Source organism: Squalius cephalus (assembly GCF_949319135.1).
Source record: "Squalius cephalus genome assembly, chromosome: 11".
Classification (NCBI taxonomy): domain Eukaryota; kingdom Metazoa; phylum Chordata; class Actinopteri; order Cypriniformes; family Leuciscidae; genus Squalius; species Squalius cephalus.
The window spans coordinates 10,487,070-10,514,055 of NC_137132.1; the positions used below are offsets into that span (position 1 = coordinate 10,487,070).

At 39.0% G+C, this 26,986-nt stretch overlaps 1 protein-coding gene across 1 annotated transcript in view; it reads left to right on the top strand.

Moving 5' to 3' along the window:
• The window catches only part of gbe1b (glucan (1,4-alpha-), branching enzyme 1b), a 149,185-nt gene that overhangs the window by 37,359 nt on the left and 84,840 nt on the right, over positions 1–26,986 (top strand). Inside the window, exons 4-7 of the mRNA XM_079885382.1 lie at positions 2,135–2,260; positions 3,887–4,022; positions 10,993–11,083; positions 15,830–16,039. Coding sequence (XP_079741508.1) covers positions 2,135–2,260; positions 3,887–4,022; positions 10,993–11,083; positions 15,830–16,039 — 563 coding nt within the window. The remainder of the gene's footprint in view (positions 1–2,134; positions 2,261–3,886; positions 4,023–10,992; positions 11,084–15,829; positions 16,040–26,986) is intronic.

Here is a 26,986-nt window from a genome sequence, read left to right on the forward strand (position 1 = left end):
TTCAGGCATTTTATATGTTTGGCAACAGTTCTTCTAACCCTAATTGATGGAGTGTGAAGCTTTTCATTTCTTAAACAATCATGTAGGAAAAGAAAGACACATCATGACCATATTCCAGCATGACAATGTCAAGATTCATCAGGCTCAAACTGTGAAAGAATGGCTGGGAGGAGCATGAAGAATCATTTTCACACGTGAATTAGCACCTCTGAGTCCAGAACTTAAATTCATTGAAAGTCTTTGGGATGTGCTGGAGGAGACTTTACAGAGTGCTGGACTCTTGCATTGTCAATACAAGAGCTTGACCAAAAATTGATGCACCTCTTGATGGAAGACTTTTAATGAATTTAAGGTCTGGACTCAGAGGTGCCAATTCATGTGTGAAAATGATTCTTCATACCTCCTCACAAACATTCTTTCATAATATCTTTCATAAAAAAAGACTATAAATTCTTCTTTCACAAGCCTATTGTCATCCTGAAATATGGACATGATGTGTCTTCCTACATGGTTGTTTAAAAAATTAAAAGCTTCACACTCCATCAGTTAGGGTTAGAAGAACTGTTGCCAAACATATAACATGCTAGAAACTTAATAATAATCTTTATAATAATCACTGCAATAATGATCCAATCATAGACTCTTAAGTATTTGCCTATTTAAATCCAATTATATATTTTTTGGCTTTATATTATATTATATTATATTATATTATATTATATTATATTATATTATATTATATTATATTATATTATATTATACGTTGTTTTTTGCAAACGGTTTTCAATTCTGAATGGCACACGTTCCTGGCGTCTATAAATCCTGTGCCGCCACATCTGGTGCACATCTACAACTGTACAGATCAATGGAAAAACACACTCTGACATTAAATTCACACGCTGCCTTCGAATGCCCTTTAGAAAGGATTGCTTCTGTAGTCTAATCTGGGGCACGTGATGAGTTTTTAATATCTGCGAGTGAATCGTTTTGCTTCAGCCTATAAATAACACTGCCAATAGTACACAGAGGATTAAATGACCCTTTCCGTTTCTGATCAATGGTTTTGTGCAGACTAATAGCTTTATTTCAGACAGCCCTAGAAATCATCTTCTCTGTGAGGAAAACACAGTGTAGCATAATAAACATTTTTGGACATGGTTACACATTACTTCAGTGACATCGAAAGGTCAAAAATAAAAATTCAAAAAATGTCTCACTCTCATGACATTCCAAACCCATATCGTAGTTTTTCTTCTGTGGAACATAAATAGGTATTTAGCAGAATGCCTGGTCGCTGATTTCCATACATTGAAACATAAATTGACCACAGCTCAGAAAAAGCATCATAAAAATAGGAAATTTTATGGTGCTTTTTGTCATTTTTGGGTCTTGACAGCCCAAGTCCCCATTCACTTTCATTGTATGGAAAAGAACAGCATAGACATTCTGCTAAATATCTCATTTTGGGTTCTTACAAAAGTCATAGAGAAAAACCATAACAGTGAATAAATTGTGACTTATTTATGAGTGAGCTGTTGCTTTAAACACTGGCACAAACATCAGTTCCCACGTAATCTTTCCTGCTCTCCCTGTCTATAGTTGTAATCTAGGGCATATTGGTTAAAACAGAAAGCGTTTGATCTATTATTCATGTTACTCTTTCAAGTTTGTATGTATATGCCTTTAAAGCAAGTGCCAAGTTAAAAATATAAGCAAACACAAATGTGTTTACCAGAACGCTGCACGTTTATTGCCACACTTTGACTTCTCTATGGTTATTAAATTAAATTGGTTATCAAATCGATAGCCATGCAGTTTTCCCTTTTAAAAATGATAGTAAACCTTTCAGAAGCTGCTTGTTGCCACAAGGTTTTCTCAATGCAATCAATTCAAAAGTCATATTTTTTTCTGCACAAAACCTCTTTCACCTCCAGCGGTCAGACTCCACTCAAACGTCCTCTTTGCTTGGACTGTGTGACCTTTCTCCATGAGATTGGCCCTTTATCCCTGCTCTCTGGCAGCTGTAAACACATTTTCTCTTACTGGCATTACCCTGCACCCTTTGCTTGTGCCCATGTCCTCACCCTCTGTGTGTGTCCTTGCCGTTTCATCCTTCATTTGTCTCTCTTCCCAGGTGGTGGTTCACACCAGAGCCGGTGAGCGACTCTACCGAATCTCTCCTTGGGCAAAGTATGTGACCCAGCATGAGAAGTCCGTCATCTATGATTGGGTACATTGGGACCCTCCTCAACCTTACATTGTAAGTGATTATTTCCCCGCAGCGTCGGTTTGCCACAACCTTTTGTTTTGTAGTTAACTTATCATGAGTTCTGAGTTTCGACCCTTCTGTTTAAAGGGGCTATATGTAGAATTCAGAAACACTTGTTATTAGCGACACCGGTGGCTGTTAAGTGAACTGCATGCACACGTAACACACAAGAGACTGAACGTGATTCAAGGCCATGATATACACACGGCGAAGTTCTTTTTTGTTGTTTGCTTAGAAGTAAAACGAAGCTGGAAATACCTTTACAGCGATATACTGTTAACAAGCATCCCGTGCCTTCCACGCTGCTGAGAGCGACGTTTAGATGCAAATATGTGCTGCGCGCTTTCCTCTCAATAACAATGACAGCGGTGAAAAAACAGCAGCTAAGAAAGCATCTGATCATAGAGATGTGGATATTTTTGAACCAGCTCTGCGATTCACCGGCATCATGCTGACAGATGATGTAATTAAAATTACACTGTTATGATAGTGTATATTAAGTATATTTGAGACTATAGACTACTGTATATAGATCTGGCTATGTGAGACTATAATTTGAATTTTACCCTTTTATTTGCATGACACATTGACATTACAGTATTGAATGGCTCTATAGGCATTTTCCTGAACATTGTATAAGCATTCATTTCATGAGTCTCAGAATGGATGAGAGGCTCTCCGGAGTGTGCGTGAACGTCACATGCTTTTGATTTTACCGGCAAAGACTTCCCGAGTCCTTCACATAAATATCAGTATAGTGGGGGTCTCATAGACACCATAGAAAGTCGGTCTCGTGTTTTTTTTTTTTAAAAGTTTCGTTTCAAGCTCATCACACATTGGCATTAAAAAAGTAATTAATACATAAATTCTTACACATACCCCCTTTAAGGATAACTATGTACATGTAATGCATTTTTTATTTTGTGAGACCCTGTTAAAATAGTATGAAACCTTTTAAAAGTTTACATCTCGCATTTCTGACTTCAGAATTCTGTTTATATCTCACAATTGACCTTTTTTCCCTCTGAATTCTAAGTTTCATCTCCCAATTCTGAGGAAAAAAGAATTTTGAATTTTGAGACGTAAACTCAGTTTATTTTGTGATTTATAACTTGTGAGATATAAACTCGCAATTCTGTGAAGAAAAAAAGTGAATTGTGGGAAGTCACAATTACCTGTTTTTATTATTTTATTCCATGGCGAAATAAGCTTCCTACTGTAATAAGGATGTGTGTGCGCGTGTGTGTGTTTGTGTGTATAATTCCTATTAATTAAAGTTTCCAAGCAAAGCAAACTGTCTGAAATCAGGGGGATGAAGAAAATGGCTTTATAAATGCATCATGAGCCATTTCATCGGTTTCTACTTACTGCAATTTTGCTTTAATGTCAAGTCAAGACATGAACATCATCCCCTCAGACTATGAATTATTTATGCTTGTTAATGTCCTCCAGTCGTAAGTCATGATACGATGAGAATCTCCAAATTAGCTTCTGTCAGCTCTGTTCAGCGGCTCCATCTTATCTTCAGTTGTATTGGCATGGACTTGTTTCATACTGTGATGTTAAATTTGGATGAAGAATTGTTGCAGAAATATTTCCCTGCTGTTTCTGTGCCAGCACAAGCATCCTCGTCCACAGAAGCCCAGGAGCTTACGGATATACGAGTCCCACGTTGGCATAGCTTCTCCTGAGGGCAAAGTGGCATCCTACAGCAACTTTACACACAACGTGCTGCCCAGGATCAAAGATCTCGGTAAGAGACTGCTTCGTTGACACAAAACTGTTGAGATAATGAGAATCGACTTTCAAAGTTGCTTAATCCTCACTATTAAAAAAAAAAAAAAAAACATTTATTTTTGATGTTGTGATGTTTAGTTTTTTTAAATTAATTTTTTATTGGTTTTGTTGCTTGTATTTTTTTTTGTGTGTGTGTGTTTTATTTTGTTTCCTTGCTTTAATTAGTATCTTTTTCAGTAACATTTCATTCAAATACATTATTTTATTTAAACATCAAAGTGTTTTTTAACACATCCTTTATTTTCTTTCTTAGTTTATTTCATTCTTTACTTTATTTTTTGTTTGGTTTCGTCACATTTCATTTTGTTGCCTTACATTAATTAGCATATTTGACAGTAACATTTCTTTTTCAGATACATTTTTTTAAACAAATTATTTTATCCGTACATGTCATCTTGACCGTTTTTATTCATTCAACATTTATAATTTTTCTCTGTGATCTTTTGAAACTAAATGTTAAACACTTGTCCTTTTTCAACTTTCAATTTAGAATTTGGCACACGCTTTAATACTCTTCTTCCCTCAAACAATTGTTTTAGCTAAACTTTTAAAATGAAAAGAAGACATTTGACAATTCAGATGGGGAAGATAATTCATTTCCACAATGTTATGCTCTTAAAAAGAGTTTCACACTTTCATTTTTCTCGGCTAACAAAAAGCACAGTGGACTTCATCAGTAGCACGTCTGTAAAGCACTTTATACATTTGATGCATTACACAGAAGTACTGAAGTACCATAATACAGTATTACCATGTTTGTTTGTTTTTTGGAAATATACCATCGTGGTATTCTTTTAAAATAATCCAGCGTACTATTAAGGTATATTGCAAAATGAATATTTTGATCATTTGGTGCAATAGTATATATCAAAGTACCTTGGAATTACTCATCCAGTACTTCACTCCACCACAGTACCAGTACTTAAAGTACTGTTTTGTAAGGATACCAACATTATTTTTAGCCCAGAGAGAGGTTATATTCTACCTGCCAACATTCCTCCTTCATCACTAAGTATCCGAGCTGCAGTGGTGCTTAAACTGACAGACATTGCCGCATTGATGATGAGCGACTGGCCCTGGTGCCAATGTTCTGGGGAGGCTGTTCTCTCAACCAAGCCCCTTTCTGTAGGTCAACACCCTGTTTACAGGCTTTAGTCGCCGTGTGGAAGTGTTCATTAGTGCTGTCGTGGATGAGGGTTGGAGAGAGAGGTGTATTTGATGTGTTTTGGAGATACTGGGGATATTTTCAAGCATCCACCAGACACAGAAGATGAGGTTTAGAAGCCTGTGGTTAAGCGATTGGGGTCATATAACAGTTACAAAAATCCAAAGTTCTGTGGAGAATGTTCTGGTCACACTTTTTTAATATAATGAAAGGGAATGGGGACTCTCACTGTCAAAGTCGCATGAAATGGAAGTTGCCATTAGTCTTTTCTTCCATATTGTGACATATATACAGTGAGGAAAATAAGTATTTGAACACCCTGCTATTTTGCAAGTTCTCCCACTTAGAAATCATGGAGGGGTCTGAAATTGTCATCGTAGGTGCATGTCCACTGTGAGAGACATAATCTATAAAAAAAAAAATCCAGAAATCACAATGTATGATTTTTTTAACTATTTATTTGTATGATACAGCTGCAAATAAGTATTTGAACACCTGAGAAAATCAATGTTAATATTTGGTACAGTAGCCTTTGTTTGCAATTACAGAGGTCAAACGTTTCCTGTAGTTTTTCACCAGGTTTGCACACACTGCAGGAGGGATTTTGGCCCACTCCTCCACACAGATCTTCTCTAGATCAGTCAGGTTTCTGGGCTGTCGCTGAGAAACACGGAGTTTGAGCTCCCTCCAAAGATTCTCTATTGGGTTTAGGTCTGGAGACTGGCTAGGCCACGCCAGAACCTTGATATGCTTCTTACAGAGCCACTCCTTGGTTATCCTGGCTGTGTGCTTCGGGTCATTGTCATGTTGGAAGACCCAGCCTCGACCCATCTTCAATGCTCTAACTGAGGGAAGGAGGTTGTTCCCCAAAATCTCGCAATACATGGCCCCGGTCATCCTCTCCTTAATACAGTGCAGTCGCCCTGTCCCATGTGCAGAAACCCCCCCCCCCCCCCCAAAGCATGATGCTACCACCCCCATGCTTCACAGTAGGGATGGTGTTCTTGGGATGGTACTCATCATTCTTCTTCCTCCAAACACGTTTAGTGGAATTATGACCAAAAAGTTCAATTTTGGTCTCATCTGACCACATGACTTTCTCCCATGACTCCTCTGGATCATCCAAATGGTCATTGGCAAACTTAAGATGGGCCTTGACATGTGCTGGTTTAAGCAGGGGAACCTTCCGTGCCATGCATGATTTCAAACCATGACGTCTTAGTGTATTACCAACAGTAACCTTGGAAACGGTGGTCCCAGCTCTTTTCAGGTCATTGACCAGCTCCTCCCGTTTAGTTCTGGGCTGATTTCTCACCTTTCTTAGGATCATTGAGACCCCACGAGGTGAGATCTTGCATGGAGCCCCAGTCCGAGGGAGATTGACAGTCATGTTTAGCTTCTTCCATTTTCTAATGATTGCTCCAACAGTGGACATTTTTTCACCAAGCTGCTTGGCAATTTCCCCGTAGCCCTTTCCAGCCTTGTGGAGGTGTACAATTTTGTCTCTATTGTCTTTGGACAGCTCTTTGGTCTTGGCCATGTTAGTAGTTGGATTCTTACTGATTGTATGGGGTGGACAGGTGTCTTTATGCAGCTAACGACCTCAAACAGGTGCATCTAATTTAGGATAATAAATGGAGTGGAGGTGGACATTTTAAAGGCAGACTAACAGGTCTTTGAGGGTCAGAATTCTAGCTGATAGACAGGTGTTCAAATACTTATTTGCAGCTGTATCTTACAAATAAATAGTTAAAAAATCATATATTGTGATTTCTGGATTTTTTTTTTAGATTGTCTCTCACAGTGGACATGCACCTACGATGATAATTTCAGAACCCTCCATGATTTCCAAGTGGGTGAACTTGCAAAATAGCAGGGTGTTCAAATACTTATTTTCCTCACTGTACGAGTGAAACGTGAAAAGTAGAAAAAATGTAGGGCGGACTTGATTTTGTCCATGGGGAATTGATTGGATGGTTGTGGTTTGCTATTGGTCGATCTCATGTGAGTGACAGGTTGCCCCGCCCCCACATGTCAGTAAACACATCATCATTGAAGAGAAGAGATGTCACTGCAAGAGGGAGAAGGAAAATATATATATGATGTGCATGGATGACTCCATCATTTATGATAAATACAGCAATATTCCATAAAAAACAAAACAAGAATTGTCCATTTTGATTTTATAGTGACTTTATAGTGAAATGGTGGTCCATGCTTCACATGCACTATATTTCAAGAATTCTGAAGCTATTCAAAAGCTTTATATGATGAACAGGCATAAATCTCTTATTTAAAATTTCTTACACATTGTATTTTAATGTTTTGTAATTGATTTTGGGTTTGAATTTAATCACATGGAAATGGGTTGGTTGGTGTTGGTGATGGCCTCGTTAAATCAAAATTTCAACTTTAGAATATCACTTTTAAAACTAGAAAACCGTAGAAACATGGGATGGATAATTTTGGACAATGCAGACAGATCTGGTATGGAGGGCCACAGAGGCCCCTGAGGGCCCCATCTATATGTAGGCACAATCATTTTATAGAAATATCATTGGTGATGTTTTTTTTGGCATCTCGGAGACAAGGAAATCATGGAAAACTTTCAGGCCAACTCCTGCAGGGTGCCTGTGAGTTGCACCACTCGCGTTTTCCTCTGAAAATATATATATAAAAAAAGTATGTTGTGCTCGTTGGCAAAACAGAAGTATGTGTGCTTGAATGTTTACATGGAAATTGACCATCTTCCCTCGTAAAATCTTACGATGCCATTCGCAAAAACAAATATTATGATAGAATAATTCATGCATATGTCCATGCATTAAAACATACCGTGTCTGTGGCTCCCAGGAGTTTTCATTGTTTTGTGGTAACTGGTTTGCATTTCCCTAGACAACTGTGGCTCTGGCATCTAAAAAGCTTGGAAAAGTGCTCTGTGTGTGTGCGCATGAGATGAGGCTCTGGTGCTGTCACACCTCATCAAAAATCCAAACTTTCTCTGAAGCAGGGCGAGGAAGATAGCTGGGTAGATAAATAAATAAACCAATCTGCTCAGAAAAAAAAAAGCTATGTGAGACAAGCCTGGATTTTCCCTCTTGAGTCCTTCCTGTACAGTTTCAAAGCGGTGTCAGTGCAGCTACAGCTTGCGTGGGGGAACGAAATGCTGGTTTTGTGGCTAATCCGGGCTGATAAGACTTGCTTGTGACCCGATGAGTCATTCAGACGGTGCATCCCAGTGGCCCTTTGTGTTCGCATAAAAGACCTGACTTCTGTAGTGGACACTTACTGGACAGAGGAAAAAAGCCATTTCGTTTGGTTTGACGGTTGCTGCTGTACCTCAGTGTTTGTTGTAGTGTTGTCCTGTCAAGGTGTTGAGTGTTGTATAATATCCTATCGTTAACGAAAGCAGATGTTTATGAATTATGTGAAGCCATCGTATTCTGCGTGGGCATTTTCGAACACACTGCCATGAGGGCTACACAAATTCAGTAACAGCAGAATTTGTACTTTTTTGGCTCCCACATGTTTATTTTGCATGAAAACAAAAAGTTTGCTGTAGCCAAAAATCAGTTTTTTAACAAATACATGTAGCATCTTAAAGGGGACATATCATGCTAAATCCACTTTTTTAGCCCTTAAATGCATTTTGTTGTATATTTGGAGTGTTTAGAAGTACAGAAAAGTTGAAATTATTCTCTTCAGGTGCTTCGTTGATATCTTTATATTCTGTTTTGGCCTTATTTTTCAACCTGTTCCGATTTTTCTGTTATCTATGACGTTTTGTGAACTATTACGTCACAGTATTTGCAGCGGAACTGCCAAATAAGGACATTGACTTCCAGCCCAACACTTCGAGCAATCCGCCATTTGTATTTCTCGCTGGAATTTTGTAGTCCAAGCTAAAAGATGCAGAAGTTACGAGAGGGTAAGTTAAAATGTTCGGTTGTTGGATGTAGTAACCCACACGCTTCATTACACCGTCTAATGTAGATGAACTGCCGCGCTTGTGACAGGGCGCATGTTTAACTGAAAGAACGAGCAGAGAGAGAGAGACCCGGTCGCGCGCGCATTCTCTCTCTCTTCGGAGCCAGGCGAAAATGTAAACAAGACACCGTCTCCAAACTAGACGCTGTCTTGCTTTCTCTCCCTCGCACATATTAATCAAAATAAATCGACACGGTGGTAAAAGGTCGGAAGACCAAAGTTTCATGTGTAAATACAGTAACTGTAACACACCATTGCGATACATCCAAATGAAGACGTTGTTCTGCAGGTTCGTCGTCTTCATTTTCATCTCGCTCCGGCTCCGACTCTGGCTCGAACATGTAAGGCTGGCTGGACAAGTCTTCCGTTGTTGACATTTTGTTAATAACGTGTGAATAAAAAGTTTCTGTGCCGCTAGATAATCGTATCTCTGCTATCAAACTACAAAAATGGCCGAACGGGGTGGAGTTGAACCGAGTGTCACCTCTGCATCCTGGAGAGGGGGTGGGGTATGAAGTGTCTCAATTGTATTTAAAGAGACCGCACCAAAACGAGTTGCTCTCAGACGCACATCAGAAAAGGGGTAGAAAAGGGGCCTGTGGAGCTATAATAATGAGGAATTCAGACCCAAGCATTGCAGTTCCGCTTTATATAGACTACAAATGTATGATTTATATGTAAAAAGGAACGATTTAAAAGCATGATATGTCTCCTTTAAAAGATTTGAAGCTGCTTTAAAGAATAGTTCATCCAAAAATGAAAATGTTCTCATTTACTCACCTGTATGCGTCATGCCATGTAAATGTCCACACTTGTTTTTTCTTCTGTTGACTAAAATATTAGATATTTTAAAGTAAATAAGTTTAAAAAATAAATTAAGACTCACATATTTTTTTCACATCTTGATTTTTTTACAGTAAAATATTACAATAATATTTGGTTAAATTTTAATTCAGTAATTTATGTTTATATTATTTTGTGTTTTATATTATTTTTAATATTGTTGTTGTTGTCATATTGATATATAATCACAAAACATTTTCAGTCCTGTTTTATATATATATATATATATATATATATATATATATATATATATATATATATATATATATATATATATATATATATATATATATATATATACTTCTTTTTTTTTTCAGTAATTTATGTTATGATTTTTGTTTTTATATAATTTTTTTATATTATTATTATTGTTGTTGTTGTTGTTATTGTCGTCATATTGATATATAATCATAAAATATTAGCTGCCGTAATTCTTTTAAATACATTTTTTTGCAAACAAAACAAGCAGAGCAAAGAGCTGAGCAAACCTGGAGCTAAAAAAAAAATGGTATTTTAAATTGCAATCGCAGTGTTTATCAGTCTTTTATCAATCTTTTTCACATAACCGTGCAGCCCTAGGGGATTTTTATATTTCTTTAGTGAATTAAGCTCCGAAAATGACCATAAAAGTTTTCCAGATCACTCATACATTATATTACATATCTTCTGAAGCCATATGATAGCTTTGTGTGATGAAAAGACGGAAATGTATCTGTGCCTGGAGTCACTGGAGTTGACCAACCTGTTCATTCAAAAGAACATGATATGTTCAGACTGATTCGATCCGAGTTCAGCTCACTGACTTGAACAGTCTTCAGAATATCTAATTTTCCACTAAAGAAAGAAATTCAAATTAGGAACAGCATGTGAATGAGCAAACAATGACAAAATATGCTAATAATCACTGCTCTCTTTATTGCCATACACACAGGTTATAACTGTATTCAGATGATGGCGATCATGGAACATGCCTACTACGCTAGCTTCGGTTACCAGATCACGAGTTTCTTCGCAGCATCAAGGTAAATATATCTGAAATTGGAAAATGTTCAAATCCATTTTTTATAAATCTTGTTTTCTGACTAAGGGGCTGTTTGCTCCACTGTTTCATTCCACTGCATTGCTTTTCCATTGTTTTGCTATGTAAGCATATGGACGTGTTTGACCGTTGCACTCACGTCTCGTGTATTTTGCAGCATCTCCTTCATTCTAAAAACTCTAATCCCATCTCTCTGCCTCTCACATTTTATGTTTTGTGTGAATCACCCCTTACACTGTAAAAAAAAGTTGCTGCCTTATATTTTTAAGTACAATCAACTTGGATGTTTAAGGCATTTCAACTTAAATTGCATTAAACTGACTTTAAAAAATGAGTTGAATCTTGTATTACCTATAAAAAAAAGTCGAAAATTGCTTAACTCATTCAAGTTAAAAGCAGTTCAACTTTTAAAAAAATGTGTCTCAATAACTTGCGCTTTTTTCTATGTAAACATGCTCTCAACCAGTGGTTCCCAACTTTTAGTATTTCATAAATGCAAGCTAAGCTTTCGAAGCCACATGTTGGTGACCCCTGCTGGCCAGAACAGTGTACATGCAGCGAAAACTCAGCTAAAAAAAAAAATGCATAAAAACAATGTTTTATTGAAGGTGTAATCTATTAAATGCAATTAACTAATCATCTAATACCATTAAAAATTAAATGTCTTTATAAAGTGTGTTATTTTATTATATTGTAGGGCTTATTTTTTTGTTTTGTTTTTTATGGGGACCTTAAACTTCCATTCTTCAACTTTTTTATTAGACAGATATGTAATTTAAATGTCTACAAATTTATAAAATTGATCCAAGATCAGGCAAAAATCATATATAGACATGGTTCATGGGTTCACAGAGATCGCCCTCAGTGGTGAATCATTGAAATTTCGGTTATGACAGTTGTGTCATAACAAAGCCTCGTTTACTGAAATCATATGACTTTAGCAGTTCGATACGCACTCCGAATCACTGGTTCGAAACAAAGGTTTCAAAGCTTCACAAAGCGTGTTTCGAAATCGCCCATCACTGCTCGTGGCTCACGCTGGAAAGCTTTTCTAATATTAACGCGTGTCCCAAAGCTCTTGCCTGATTATAACCCTTCTTCTCTGATCTTTTTGTCTTTTGTAATGTCTCTCAGCCATCTCTCTTTCTTCAAATTTCCCTCTTGCTCACTCTCTCTCCTCCCCATCATGAGTGGACACACCCCCTACTGCTGATTGGCTCACTCTCTCTTCTCCCCATCATGAGTGGACACACCCCCTGCTGCTGATTGGCTCACTCTCTTGCCTATCATGAGTGGACACACCCCCTACTGCTGATTGGCTCACTCTCTCTTCTCCCCATCATGAGTGGACACACCCCCTACTGCTGATTGGCTCACTCTCTCTTCTCCCCATCATGAGTGGACACACCCCCTACTGCTGATTGGCTCACTCTCTTGCCTATCATGAGTGGACACACCCCCTACTGCTGATTGGCTCACTTTCTCTTCTCCCCATCATGAGTGGACACACCCCCTACTGCTGATTGGCTCACTCTCTCTCCTCCCTATCATGAGTGGACACACCCCCTACTGCTGATTGGCTCACTCTCTCTCCTCCCTATCATGAGTGGACACACCCCCTACTGCTGATTGGCTCACTCTCTCTCCTCTCTATCATGAGTGGACACGCCCTCTACTGCTGATTGGCTCACTCTCTCTCCTCCCTATCATGAGTGGACACACCCCCTACTGCTGATTGGCTCACTCTCCTCCCTATCATGAGTGGACACACCCCCTACTGCTGATTGGCTCACTCTCTTGCCTATCATGAGTGGACACACCCCCTACTGCTGATTGGCTCACTTTCTCTTCTCCCCATCATGAGTGGACACACCCCCTACTGCTGATTGGCTCACTCTCTCTCCTCCCTATCATGAGTGGACACAGCCCCTACTGCTGATTGGCTCACTCTCTCTCCTCCCTATCATGAGTGGACACACCCCCTACTGCTGATTGGCTCACTCTCTCTCCTCTCTATCATGAGTGGACACGCCCTCTACTGCTGATTGGCTCACTCTCTCTCCTCCCTATCATGAGTGGACACACCCCCTACTGCTGATTGGCTCACTCTCCTCCCTATCATGAGTGGACACAGCCCCTATTGCTGATTGGCTCACTCTCTCTCCTCCCTATCATGAGTGGACACACCCCCTACTGCTGATTGGCTCACTCTCTCTCCTCCCTATCATGAGTGGACACGCCCCCTACTGCTGATTTGCTCACTCTCTCTCCTCCCTATCATGAGTGGACACACCCCCTACTTCTGATTGGCTCACTCTCCTCCCTATCATAAGTGGACACGCCCCCTACTGCTGATTGGCTTCAAGTGTGTTGTTCTGTTCAGTCCGATCCACTTTCAACAGCGTTTCTCAGAACTCTGAGTCAAAGATAAAAAAAAAAACACCTAGAAAATCAACTGTCGGGCACACTTGTTGACACTCACTGGACACCCAATGGTACCGGCCACTCATTTGAATTTTCAGAATGGTTAAAATGAGGTAAGTGTAACACTCCTCAGTAAAAACTCTAGGCGCGCACACTTCTTGAAGACTCTGTGGCCCCAAATCACAGAGAGGCGCCTCTGACGGGGCCGATAATCTCCCTGTAAACACATTTGCAGTTAATCCTGTGGAGAGGTAGAGACCTCAGATAAAGGAAGACAGGCCGGAATTCTTTATTTATGTGCTTTTATTCTGTCGGTCGCCCTTACCAGCTAGCGCTGGCGACAGCCTATAGCGCGAGTATAATGTATACAGAGTAATTTCACCCATGATTGATCTCCCTGAGCCGTTTAAAAAGTGCAAGCTCTGGATGCTGGGAAGGGGCGGAGGCCGAGGGGAGGGGTATTGTTGTGTCCCGTTTGCCGGGGCAAAGTGATATGATGATAGCTAGAGGACAGATGAAGCTTCATGGAGCAATTATACGAAGGAGATACGTGAGGAAGCGCTGATGGAAACGCGCCACTCTCGCCCTTTGTTCCGCAAGGAGCAATATGTCACCCCGAATGGAGGCTTTGACCTCTGCTCAGCGTCCATGACGGTGTAAACGATCTGAGATTGATTTTTATTTACTGCCATATTTGTTTGTTTTTACACGGCAATTGGGCCGCACGGTTGATGTATTCGCATTGCTGCTATTGCTAAACACAGCTGTTGTGTAGGGGGACGTCTTTCTGAGATAAGCACACACACATATGTAGTGTGGCAGAACTGGGATGGTATCCAGGAGGTTGTAAGTTTGAATCCCAAAAGGGGCGATCCGTTACGCATCACCACTGCTCCACTTTAAGGGGACTTTATTTGGCGTTTGTTTGAGCAGCTGAACATGTCAACTGGCTTAGCCGATGGATCCATCATACCTGATCTTCTTGATATGAGCCTGAAAAAAAAAAATGCTTATAAAAGAAAGCACAATTTTGTTTTTATTTCCGTTTTATTTTTAGTTCATCCTTTCAGTTTAGTTTAGTTTTTTTATTTATTTTTTTATGACAAATACCGGTAATTAAATTTCTCAGGGCCATGTTGCAGTTTTCATGTTGAAATTACAAATCTGAAATATAGTTTTACAAACAGTGTTGGGTGTAATGCATTACCAAGTAATTAATTTCTGTAATTTAGTTACTTACCCCCTTGCGAAAAAGTAAAGTAAGGGATTACTCTTAATTTTTCTGTAGTTTAATTACAGTTACTTCTGATGTAATTGCGTTAAGTACTGTATAGACTATAGAACAATTATGTATAAAACAATTGTGAATATAACATAAAAATTAAACGCCAAATGTATACTTTTAATGTAACCTTCTCCCTTTAAATGCTTTGGTCAGTTCGAGAATAATTTATGCAATTTTATTTTATTTATTTGAAAGAATTAAAAGAGAAGTTTATTCATGTCAGTTCTTGTACTGTTCAACTGGTTAAGGTTGATATGGGATTTAGAAAGTAATTAGTAATAAGTAATGCTTTAATACTTTTTAGAGAGAGTAATTAGTACAGTAATCTAATTACACTGTTTGATAATTGGTAGCTTGTAATTAATTACATTTTTAGAGTTACTTGCCTTACACTGATTGCAAATATATTTGAAAAACTACAATTGATTTTTTTTTATTTATGTTATATCATTCATTTTGGAGTAGTTAAAATGTATTTTAGTTTAGTTTAACTTCTATTTTGTTCCATTTTATTTCATTTCATTTCATTTTTTTATAAAAGTTGATACATTTAAATAAAAATAAATATATGAATTAATTGTAAATACAATAACATTATTATTCATGTCTTTTCAAATATAATGTATGCCTTTTGAAGTGTTTAAAGCCTTAAAATAAATCATATAGGCCTTGAGATGAGAATGAGGCTACATGTACAAAACAGACAAATTGCTTATCGCATTGACAATTAATTGACAGCCATCATTACTCCATCCCAACTCCAACAATGTCTCAACATTTTCTTGAGCACGTCTTGAAGAAAGCAGATGTTCTGTATTCTGCAAGCCTACGTGTGCATCTTGTGTACTGCAATACACCCCGAAAGGTATCTCTGTACTTTTCAAAAGAATTGGGCTTAACACCCAAACTACTGCTAGATTCAAGCTCATCCCAAGAATAAGATCATACAGCTTGACAGACAACCTCTGCCCAGACTGCTCTGATATCTGCCTTCATCTGTTCTTCTCTCTCTCTCTCCAGTCGTTTTGGCACCCCAGAGGAACTCAAGGAGCTGATTGACGTGGCTCACTCTCTGGGTATCATCGTCCTGCTTGATGTGGTGCACAGCCACGCTTCCAAGAACACCGAGGACGGGCTGAACCGCTTTGACGGCTCTGACTCCTGTTTCTTCCACAGTGGGCCCCGTGGAGTACACAGCCTCTGGGATAGCAGACTCTTCAACTACTCGAGGTGAGACTAAAGTTTGTTTTTCACATTTCAAACACCCCACGCTTCACATAAGTTACTCTGCTCTCTCCTCATACAACACCTTTTGTTACACGGCGTTGTGTAACAATACAAGCTCTGTTCTAAAATCCAGGCTCTGTTCCAATAGCTAGTGAGCTGCTTACAGAAGGCTTTCGACTGGAAGGCTGTTCCACTAATTATTTTGCTTTCTAAGATGCCTTGTTTTTGCCAGGTTATACTCCAGGGCTGAAGACGCTCTTTAGAAACTACTGTACAGTTGAAATGTACAGTAGCATTTAAGTAATGCTGCATTCACGGCATGTCGCAATTATCGTAATTACGAGATGACAACGTGACGTTTTACTCTGAGATGTTCGTGCAACACTGTCAACGCCAAAATGAATTTGCAGTGGTCAGGTGGTCCGAGTCGGAGCTTTCAGAAAATTTACAAGTTCTACGAGGACATGGACACTTTTTACAAGTAAGAATCTTGTAATTACGGTACTTACGACATGTCGTGAATGAACCTTAATACTTTGCAAGTAAGTGTAAATGCATTTATTGTGACAGGCTAATATAATTTGTACAAGCTAATTAAGTAATTAAATAAATACATTTTTATTTTCTGTGCAATCCTAAAAATGCATGGCGACAAGCTTAGTGAAAAATAGATTAAATCTGGTGGACAGTGCGGGAGAGATTCATTATAAATATTTGAACAATCAATTAAAAAATGAATAGTATTGATAAACAGTTATTATTTGTTTGTTGTGTATTTTCATGTTTATTAGAATAGCGCACAATTAACTTGGCAACATGCTAACACTAGCTATAGAATTTGTCAGTTTAGTTATCCTAAAGGCGGTAAATCGATTCAAATTGTTGTTTTTTACGTTAAATTAATCTATAAATATTTTATGAGAAAAGCCCATATTAAATGTGATGAGGTTTCTCGTCGAGGTGAAAAGCTGTATCGCGATATCGCCATGATGGAGCATGAGGGTGAAATTAGTATAGAATATGCCACCGCTATGTTTACATTACAGTGCCGTCATAATCTTTGATTATGGTTGCACTTATTTTTTGTACCGTATTTTGTTTATATACAATTTTTTATTATATTATAATGTTTTCTGTGTTAAATTTGTGGAAAGGAATTCAGTTAGGAGTTCTGGAAGCTCGTAATTCATGTACAGTAAGGTCTGAAGAGATGTGAAATCATAAAGAAGGGAAGCCAGTCAGCTGAGTTTGTGGCTAAACCTTTTACAGTGCTTGTATATTGTTGTCTTTCTATGCATATGATAATTCATGCTCAGAATGTAGAGTCAAGTCAAGTCATCTTCTTTTATATAGCGCTTTTAACAACGTAGATTGTTTCAAAGCAGCTTCACAGAGATAAGCGTATAATTTAAGGTAACAGAGATTGTTTTGGCTTTATAGCAGAGTTAAGTTATTTTCCATCTAAAGTTAGTTTTGATTGATTTGCTTCCGTCGCAACGATCATTTGTTATTAAATTAGGGGCCGCTAAGACGACACCATTCCCTCTACACAGACTTTAAACGCGAACCTGTGAGAAACGCTGATGGTGTTCACATGCGCATTTAGAATGGGTTCTATAGTTATGTGCATTTGAAAATACGCAGGTTTGGAATTCCCTACAAGCCAAGCCTAAACAAAGTACTTGTCTTTCCTTATAAATTTTGATAAAGAATTTTATTTTATTTTGTTGCTTTGGGGTAGGAATGCGAAACGAATTTCCCGACAACGCCTTATCTGTAGAGTGGCAGAGGGATCCTCCATAGGGAGAGACTAGTTGGCACTTCAGCACTGCGTTGTCATCAGGTCCAGGCGAAGGTCCCTCGCCAGATCTGGATACGGCCCGGATCCGGCAGGCTGCAGGAAAACCTCGGGATAAACACAGACACTAAAATTAGCGTAGATGCCATTCTTCTCATGATGTAACGAGTACATCAGGATTTATGGGAAGTGTTCCCGGTTCTGAAGCTGAAATGACATTCATTCTAGAGTTCTAGAGCTGAAATGACATTCATTACAAAATGATTACTTAACACATTTCAAAATGCTCCTGCTATCATTAATTTTGTCATTGATGATCTCAAATCTGTGATTTGTCAAAATCTCATCTCATCTCGTTCTCGTGAACCCAATCTTGTCTCGTCACACACCAGTTAAAAGTAGTTCAGTTTTAAAAAACGTTTCTTAAGATCGTTCAGTTTTTTAATGCACTATTTTTTTGTATGATAAAACATACACTCACCTAAAGGATTATTAGGAACACCATACTAATACTGTGTTTGACCCCCTTTCGCCTTCAGAACTGCCTTAATTCTACGTGGCATTGATTCAACAAGGTGCTGAAAGCATTCATTTTGAAATGTTGGCCCATATTGATTGGATAGCATCTTGCAGTTGATGGAGATTTGTGGGATGCACATCCAGGGCACGAAGCTCCCGTTCCACCACATCCCAAAGATGCTCTATTGGGTTGAGATCTGGTGACTGTGGGGGCCATTTTAGTACAGTGAACTCGTTGTCATGTTCAAGAAACCAATTTGAAATGATTCGAGCTTTGTGACTTGGTGCATTATCCTGCTGGAAGTAGCCATCAGAGGATGGGTACATGGTGGTCATAAAGGGATGGACATGGTCAGAAGCAATGCTCAGGTAGGCCGTGGCATTTAAACGATGCCCAATTGACACTAAGGGGCCTAAAGTGTGCCAAGAAAACATCCCCCACACCATTACACCACCACCACCACCAGCCTGCACAGTGGTAACAAGGCATGATGGATCCATGTTCTCATTCTGTTTACGCCAAATTCTGACTCTACCATCTGAATGTCTCAACAGAAATCGAGACAGACCAGGCAACATTTTTCCAGTCTTCAACTGTCCAATTTTGGTGAGCTCGTGCAAATTGTAGCCTCTTTTTCCTATTTGTAGTGGAGATGAGTGGTACCCGGTGGGGTCTTCTGCTGTTGTAGCCCATCCGCCTCAAGGTTGTGCGTGTTGTGGCTTCACAAATGCTTTGCTGCATACCTCGGTTGTAACGAGTGGTTATTTCAGTCAAAGTTGCTCTTCTATCAGCTTGAATCAGTCGGCCCATTCTCCTCTGACCTCTAGCATCAACAAGGCATTTTCGCCCACAGGACTGACGCATACTGGATGTTTTTCCCTTTTCACACCATTCTTTGTAAACCCTAGAAATGGTTGTGCGTGAAAATCCCAGTAACTGAGCAGATTGTGAAATACTCAGACCGGCCCGTCTGGCACCAACAACCATGCCACGCTCAAAATTGCTTAAATCACCTTTCTTTCCCATTCTGACATTCAGTTTGGAGTTCAGGAGATTGTCTTGACCAGGACCACACCCCTAAATGCATTGAAGCAACTGCCATGTGATTGGTTGATTTGATAATTGCATTAATGAGAAATTGAACAGGTGTTCCTAATAGTCCTTTAGGTGAGTGTAGATATAAGTGCAAAATTAAGACATTAAACCAGCATTTCTAATTGTTTTATATTTTGCATATTCTTAAAGGAATAGCTCACCCAAAAATGAAAATTTTCCCATAATTCACCCGCTCACAAGACATCCTAGGTGTATATGACTTTCTTCTGAGTTATATTAAATAATATCCTGGCTCTTCCCTGCTTTGTAATAGTTTTTGAAGCTCCAAAAAGCTCATCCATCCATCATAAAAGTAATCCATATGACTCCAGTTGGTTAATAAAGGCCTTCTGAAGCGAAGCAATGGGTTTTTGTAAGAAAAATATCCTTATTTAAAACTTTATAAACTATAATCACTGGCTTCCAGCAACGGCCATTCACATGTTCATGAGAGATTCGAGTTCCGGCAGAAGGGTGACCTCTGACCCGACGTATGACAGGATCATGTATGTATCATGTATGACTCCTCTTCTCTTATATCAAAATCGTCTGACTTTTTTCTTTAAAACTTCTCGTTTTAGACTTCTAATTCGTGACTGGTGTTTTGTTTTGCTCTATCCTATCTGGATCCGCGTTCGTTAATTCTCACCTAAGATTACGTCATATATATGCAGAAGGCATTTGTTAACCCACTGGAGTGGTATGGATTATTTGTATGATGGATGGATGCGCTTTTTGGAGCTTCAAAAACACGGGCTCTATTCAATGCCATTACAAAGCTGGGAAGAGCCAGGATAAATTATGGGTTAATTAAAATTTTTGGGTGAACTATTCCTTTAATACATTTTATTTGCTCTAATTTTGCCTAAATTAATACCAACCTTTCAAGTTTACTGTTCTGGAACTATGTGGGTATGTGCGTGTGTGTGTGCGTGTGTGTGTGCGTGTGTGTGTGCGTGTGTGTGTGTGTGTGTGTGTGTGTGTGCGTGTGCGTGTGTGTGTGTGTGTGTGTGTGTGTGTGTGTGTGTGTGTGTGTGTGCGTGTGCGTGCGTGTGCGTGTGCGTGTGTGTGTGCGTGTGTGTGTGTGTGCGTGTGTGCGTGCGTGTGTGTGCGTGCGTGCGTGCGTGTTTGTGCGTGCGTGTGTGTGTGCGTGTGTGTGCTCTTGAGCTGTGCTCACAGGTTATATCTCTGTAATTAATAATGTGGCATGGAATTATGCTTCCATAATTAGTTCACCTCATCAGCACTTTTGTTTGCCCATAATCAAGCATTAACATGTCCTTATCTCACGCAACGGAATATTCATGTAAAATTCTTAAAGCGTTTTAAATATGCTTTCTGTTTATGAATAATCATTGCAGCATTTGCCTATTTAGACTCATTCATCTCTGAAAACAAAGAGACAATGCTAAAGAGCTAAGAGGCTTAGAAATGTGGAGCCCACAGTAGACCAAGTGAAAGGAATCGCTCTGTCATTATTTTCTCACCCTCATGTCCTTCCAAACTCGCTTGACTTTCTTCCATCGAAGATAAAAGGAAATCTTTACACTGCTTAAAACGGTTTGGGATGACATGATGACTTTTCATTTATGGGTGATCTGTCCTTTTAAATACCAAGGTCAAATCAAATTGTTGCAGTTACTGTAGATTCTATTGGAGCTGGAACTTATATTCGACCGGTCAGACTGTACATCATTATAGCTAAAAATGCATTGTATTTCTGTAGCCATTAGTTTTTCATCACAACCATATGCCAGCTAATATGTTAATTTCCTTTTCTTTTCTTTTTTTTCCCCCAAACCCATACTGAGCGAGTCTTTAAATTGGAACACCTACTGTACTCTATTTGCCTCTGGCGGTATTCCCACTGCACCGTCTTGGGCTGACAGCAATTACTTCAATGTTGTATATGAAACCTCTCTGCCAAAGCACAGTGTGAATTCTCCATCAGCATGTCCTTCCTCATCGTTCACTGCTTTTGTCTCTGATGTTAAATATGCTCTCTAAAATTCAACTAATCACTTTCGAAATGCAATAATTGCCACGCTGTTCTGCTTCAAATAAATGTTGCCCATTTAAAAATTGATCGGATATTTTTCTCACAGTATTCTTGTTCATGAAATAATGTAAATGTGTGTAGCATTTTGCAAATTAACCCCTGCCTCCACTCAATCACAGTAGTAAATGCTACACAATGGGAAGTGGAGGTATTTGTTTTAATGCAGCCGTATATGTTTGAACCAGAAACTGATTCAGAAGAAGTGGACGATACGAGTGAATTATACAGAATCTATATATAAGTCGATGTAATAGAATGGTAATGTGTTTTATGTATCTCTCTCTAAAACGTCGGACACATAACAGTAATTGATATGATTAGCCTTTGGCTTGACTATGTTATCAAACAGCTAATAATGTGTTGCTAATGTTACACAAACCATGTTCCTGTTTCCCATCTCAGAGTCAGACAGCTGATTTCTAAAACTAGCATAGACATAGACACTTTAACAACATTAAAAACTTGATTTTCACCACGGGGGTCTTTAAGGTTTATCTTTTAGAGTATTTTGCTTTTATTTGTACAGGACAGTATAGAGTAAGTATAGTGCAGACCGAAAGCAACTGTTTGTTTTATGAAAATCAATCAGTTTTACTATTTTTAATTGTATTCTAGTATAAGCATAACTTATAGTTACTAGTAATAGGTGAAGATGTGCAATCAGCCCATTTTGGATTTGTATGGCTTTTTTATCAACTTCAAATGTGATTTTAAAAATCTGCTTTTTATAAAAAATTACACATTTAAATAATGTATTAATTAATGTAACTATTACCATTCATAAGCATTACTTTAGATATGTGTAAATCAACATATGGACTTTAATATAACAGCCACAGGTGTGCGTAAATCAGCTATTGTAAAATGAACATGACACGTCCAATCAGATTTTAGAGCTGGAACTGTGTTTTGGGAATTTTTTCACCTCACTCTGAACTCTGCAGGTCTTTGTATGTTGAACATGCATTAGATTTTTAAGTTATGAGTGACTTTCTTTTTGATACAAAAATATCACATTCTTTTTGTTTTTGTGCACTCATAGAAGTATTTCCACGTGTATACAGAATCGACATTCAGAACACTCAAGTATGAAATTTTCACTTATTCGTCGGAGCAAAAGATCTTGGGTAGGTGAAATAGATCTCGAGAGATGCTCTTGACACCTGGCTGAATAGAAAGTTCATTTTGGGTTTGCTTCTGACAGGTTTCATTTAGAGCATCTGTTTTCTTTCTGATGGAAAAAACTCTCGAAAACAAACTTACAAATTAGAGCAAACTGTAGGAGTGTTTCCAAAAAAAAACTGTTTGGTTTGCTGTCAAAACAGAGTTGACACTTAACTAGGCTTTTTTTTTAACAAATCTGATATACCAAATCACAATTTTGACATCAAGCATATGTGTATAATGTGTGTGAATACTGTTTACAGTTGGCAGTGCATAATTGGAAGACAAAGAGCTGATAAAAATGAAAAACTTGTCTTTTATGGCTGATGGTTAACATGTTTGCTCATTAATATCTAAAAGGACGTTCGTGTGAAACGACTGTAAGTTTCTGAAATTGTTTCAGTTTTGTGTTTTTATTTTGGGAAGCCGTGATGGAGTCTATGCAAAGAGGCGCTTATTGAAGGACGGGGTAGTTAAAAACATATTGGGGAAAAAAAAAAAAGGGTTCAGCAGCAATAAAATTGTCCGTTTTAATATAAAGCTTGTTTATTTTGACCCTTGTCAAATACTGTATCTAAATCTGAATTTCTCATTGCACTGCCTGAATTTTATTATGGAGATGTTTTTGCCAGTAAAAATACATAAAAATTTATAAAAAGCATCAAACATATAGAAAAGTAATCCCTACTGAATAGTATTAAATACTTTTAGGCTCTTTAAAGCTTAAACTAACAAACAAACATTATAAGCGGACCAAACTATAATAGAGTATAAACGTGAATAAATGTATGTATAGCCTATAAGTCTGAATTTAATGCCCATAGCATTTGCATTTTCTTTTTATAGCAGTCTGCTCTGATTATCATTCAGTAACAGCTGGGGTTTTTTTCTTTCTTTTTTTTGGCATCAACACCGAAATTCTATGAAGGGCTGTTTAACATTTAATGTCATTTTCCCTAGAAAGCAATGACATTATCCTTTTATTTTACAGCTCGGAAACATGCAGATCCCTGGTCAAGAGCACATACATTTGAAACAAAACGAACAAAGCCCATGTATGACAGTCGACATCTAACAGTGTGTGTTCTAATGTTAGCTTAACACGTATCAGACATGCCCTGTGAGATTTTCAGTAATGAAAGACTTGAATTGAACAACAGCAATTGACATAAATGGTTCTTAAATTTGTAGTAGCTCGGAGTGCCCTTGTGTGTCCCAGTATCAGAGACGTGTTTACAATCCTTTGCTCTGAACAGTTCTGGCTTCCAGTCAAACACACAATGTATGCGGCTCCACGGATGCCGCCCAACGCTCTGTTCTCCAAATCATTACTGTCATCACAGCGGTAAGCTCTACAAAAGAGTATGCCACTTTAGCCGCTAGCTGGCTCTGACCCTAATGGCCCTCACGGTAAAGCCGAACCTTTTGATTGGTGCTCTCGCGGCGCGTGATAATTAAGTTTCTCTTCTTCTCCTTCCACGTCTATAAGCTCATCTCGTCACACATTAAGAGACAGACCGGCCGCCTCCGTGGAGTCTATCAATGCCTTTTTGAACCCACATTTAATAAGCGCATGCCAAAAGCTGCTGCCGCCAATACATTATCCAGTGTTAGTGTCAGACGGCGCAGAGATTCCGTAATAAGAGCCAAGCTGCAGTTTCAATACTTATTGAGCTTGTGCCGTTTTCAGAGGGACTCATTAAACGCACAGCAGACATATGCCACAACCAGCAGCCATCTGAAGAGTCATTTGTAAAAGCCTGGAGGAACGCCCCGGTGTCATTGCCGGTTCATTTGTCTGTTTTTCTTGTTGCCGCTTGTTTGGATGCATCTCAGTGTCGGGCTCTCTATTAATTCCTGCTTATGAAACGCAGAAAGGGACGTCCCTGCCGACTGTGATGGCACAGCATTGTTTAATCAAGAAACTTTTATACAAACGATCAGAAAGCGCTGGTGAAAGTTACCAATGGTGGGGTTTTTTTTGGTGTTTTTTTTTAATGAGGGATCTTGATCAACCATTCATTATGGAATTACTTTCTTGGTACTAAGACGTTTCAAGACCAAATTGTTGACTGGAAGAAAACGGTCAACAGTCAAATGGTCTTGAGAGTGTACTTGATCTTGAAAGATGGGGTGGTGGGTCAGGTGGAGAATAATCCTTCACATTCAACCACATGCTTTGTTGGTTACATCAGATCCACATATACTAGCAAGCAAGCATCTGCTGTGAGAGCCATTACCGACAAAAAGTTCTGACAAACAGCACAACCTGAGTTCAAGTCCCTGCTCAATGTCCATTCCTGATCCCACTTCTCTCTCTCCTCTCATTTCTTCATGTCTCCTCTAAATTATATCAATTTTAGGCAAAAATGCCCAAAAAATCCAACTTAAAAAGAGCAAGCCCCTGCTGTAGAACCTTGCTGGTTGTTCGGGCAAAATCCGATCATTGAGATTTGTGTTTCTTGTTCTATCAGAACAGTCTATTAAAATTCATAACGAATTATGTATTAAGATCTAGTTTCCATGTTTGCCTCATCTTCAACGTGTAGAACCCATCGTTTTGACATGCAAAAGTCATTAACACAAGGTGATTTTATGGAAACATCTGGTGCATAATCTGTTTAGCTCTGTTAAGCTCCGTGTCTCGATGGCATCTACAGGGAAATGCGAACAGCCAGTGTTTGAGATCTTGTGGTAGAGATCTAACTAGCCCAGAGACATCCGCTGGGCCGCACTTCATGGCTTCCTGTGGCTCCTCTAATAGGCTGTTTCAAAGAGCTGCAAGGACACCTTGTGAAGGCGAGTAAATTAATCCTCTGTGCCGCCACGACGCTCCTCTCCACCCGTCTCCTGAAGGGCAGGCGCACTTCCTCTTGGCCATCGCCAACGTCTGCCCTCTCTCTGGCGCTCGAGAGGTCTCAGATGTGTGACTTCAGAAGGCTCTTTCCACGCTTATCCATCCCTTCCTCCAGTGTCCTGCTGTATTGGCTCATTTGCATCCATTTTTCATCAGTCATCACCGGAAATCCCTCTGCACATCAAACGGAGCCAGACCCGAGGCTAGCTTCTTTTGTGGTCTCACATTTCGATCATGCATTACATTCACCAATGCTATTGCTCTTTTTTTGAAATCTGAACTAAGAGGAATGCGCAGGTTTAATGACTTCATGGGGCACGCTTGGTATGCTGTGCAATAAGCGTGAATTATACTTGGCCTTTGTGAAAGATTTCCAGTGACAACAGTGGATAAAGTTCATGAGGTTCCCCAGCCACGTTTCCACAGAATATTCATTCCACATCAGAACACGTTGCATGTTCACCCAACACCTCTCCGTGAGACTTAATAAACTTTCTATTGAGACAAATGCCTGGAATTCACCAGAGGCACACTGGATGTCAATGAAGAATGCTAATTCTGACAGTTTTGGATGAATTCCAGAGCCCTCTATGCAACAAAACATAATAAATAAATAAATGATACGACGATGGCACTTGTCACATCATTTTGTCCAGGTGTTATCCATCTCTTCCCCAATAAACATTAATCTGCGCTGCTTGTCTCTTATTGAATGAGTGAAGAAGCCGTTTTGCAGATAGGACAGGCGCAGCATGTGAGATGCGTGAAATGAGGTGCCTCAACCGTCGTTTCCCACAAGGCCCGGCTGTTTGCCATCTCTCAGACTGTCAGATGCCGTCGTTTCACCGCTGCGCCTTGTGTGAAATGACCTGTCAAGGTTGTAAATTTATTTGTCCTCATGCAGGTTGACTGTAATGTTGAGGATACAGGGATTTATACCTTTCCTCTTCCTGCGATCTTCCTTACACCTGAGACTGGATAACAATATCAGGTAGAGCAAATGCAAATAAGGTCAGTGTATCCCCGCTGAGAGATTATCCTCGGTTTTAGAGTATTCTTGTAGTGTTAATTCGTGACTGTCTGTGAACCAGTGCTTATGACATATTAGGCATACTGTGAAGCAAGGTCATTTTATGTTTATCATCACACTTGTCTTTTTCCTGTCATTCTTTCCCCAAGGATACATGTGGTGTTGAGGCAGATTATCAGCTATTTGGCTTTCTGGAAATGTCACATGGCTTTTTTCTTTCTTGCACTGAAAGACTTGACTACCAATGCATGCCATTTCATTGATATTCATTGTGTATGTTGTCATTGAATGCTCATGGTAAATGGTAGCGATGTTGGGAAATCACGAAGGGAGACTCATAATCAAATGAAACAGCATTTTACCGTCCTTCCAGACACCCTTGAAATTGTATGTAATCTGGTTAAGGCGAAAACTGGCCCATTTGTCA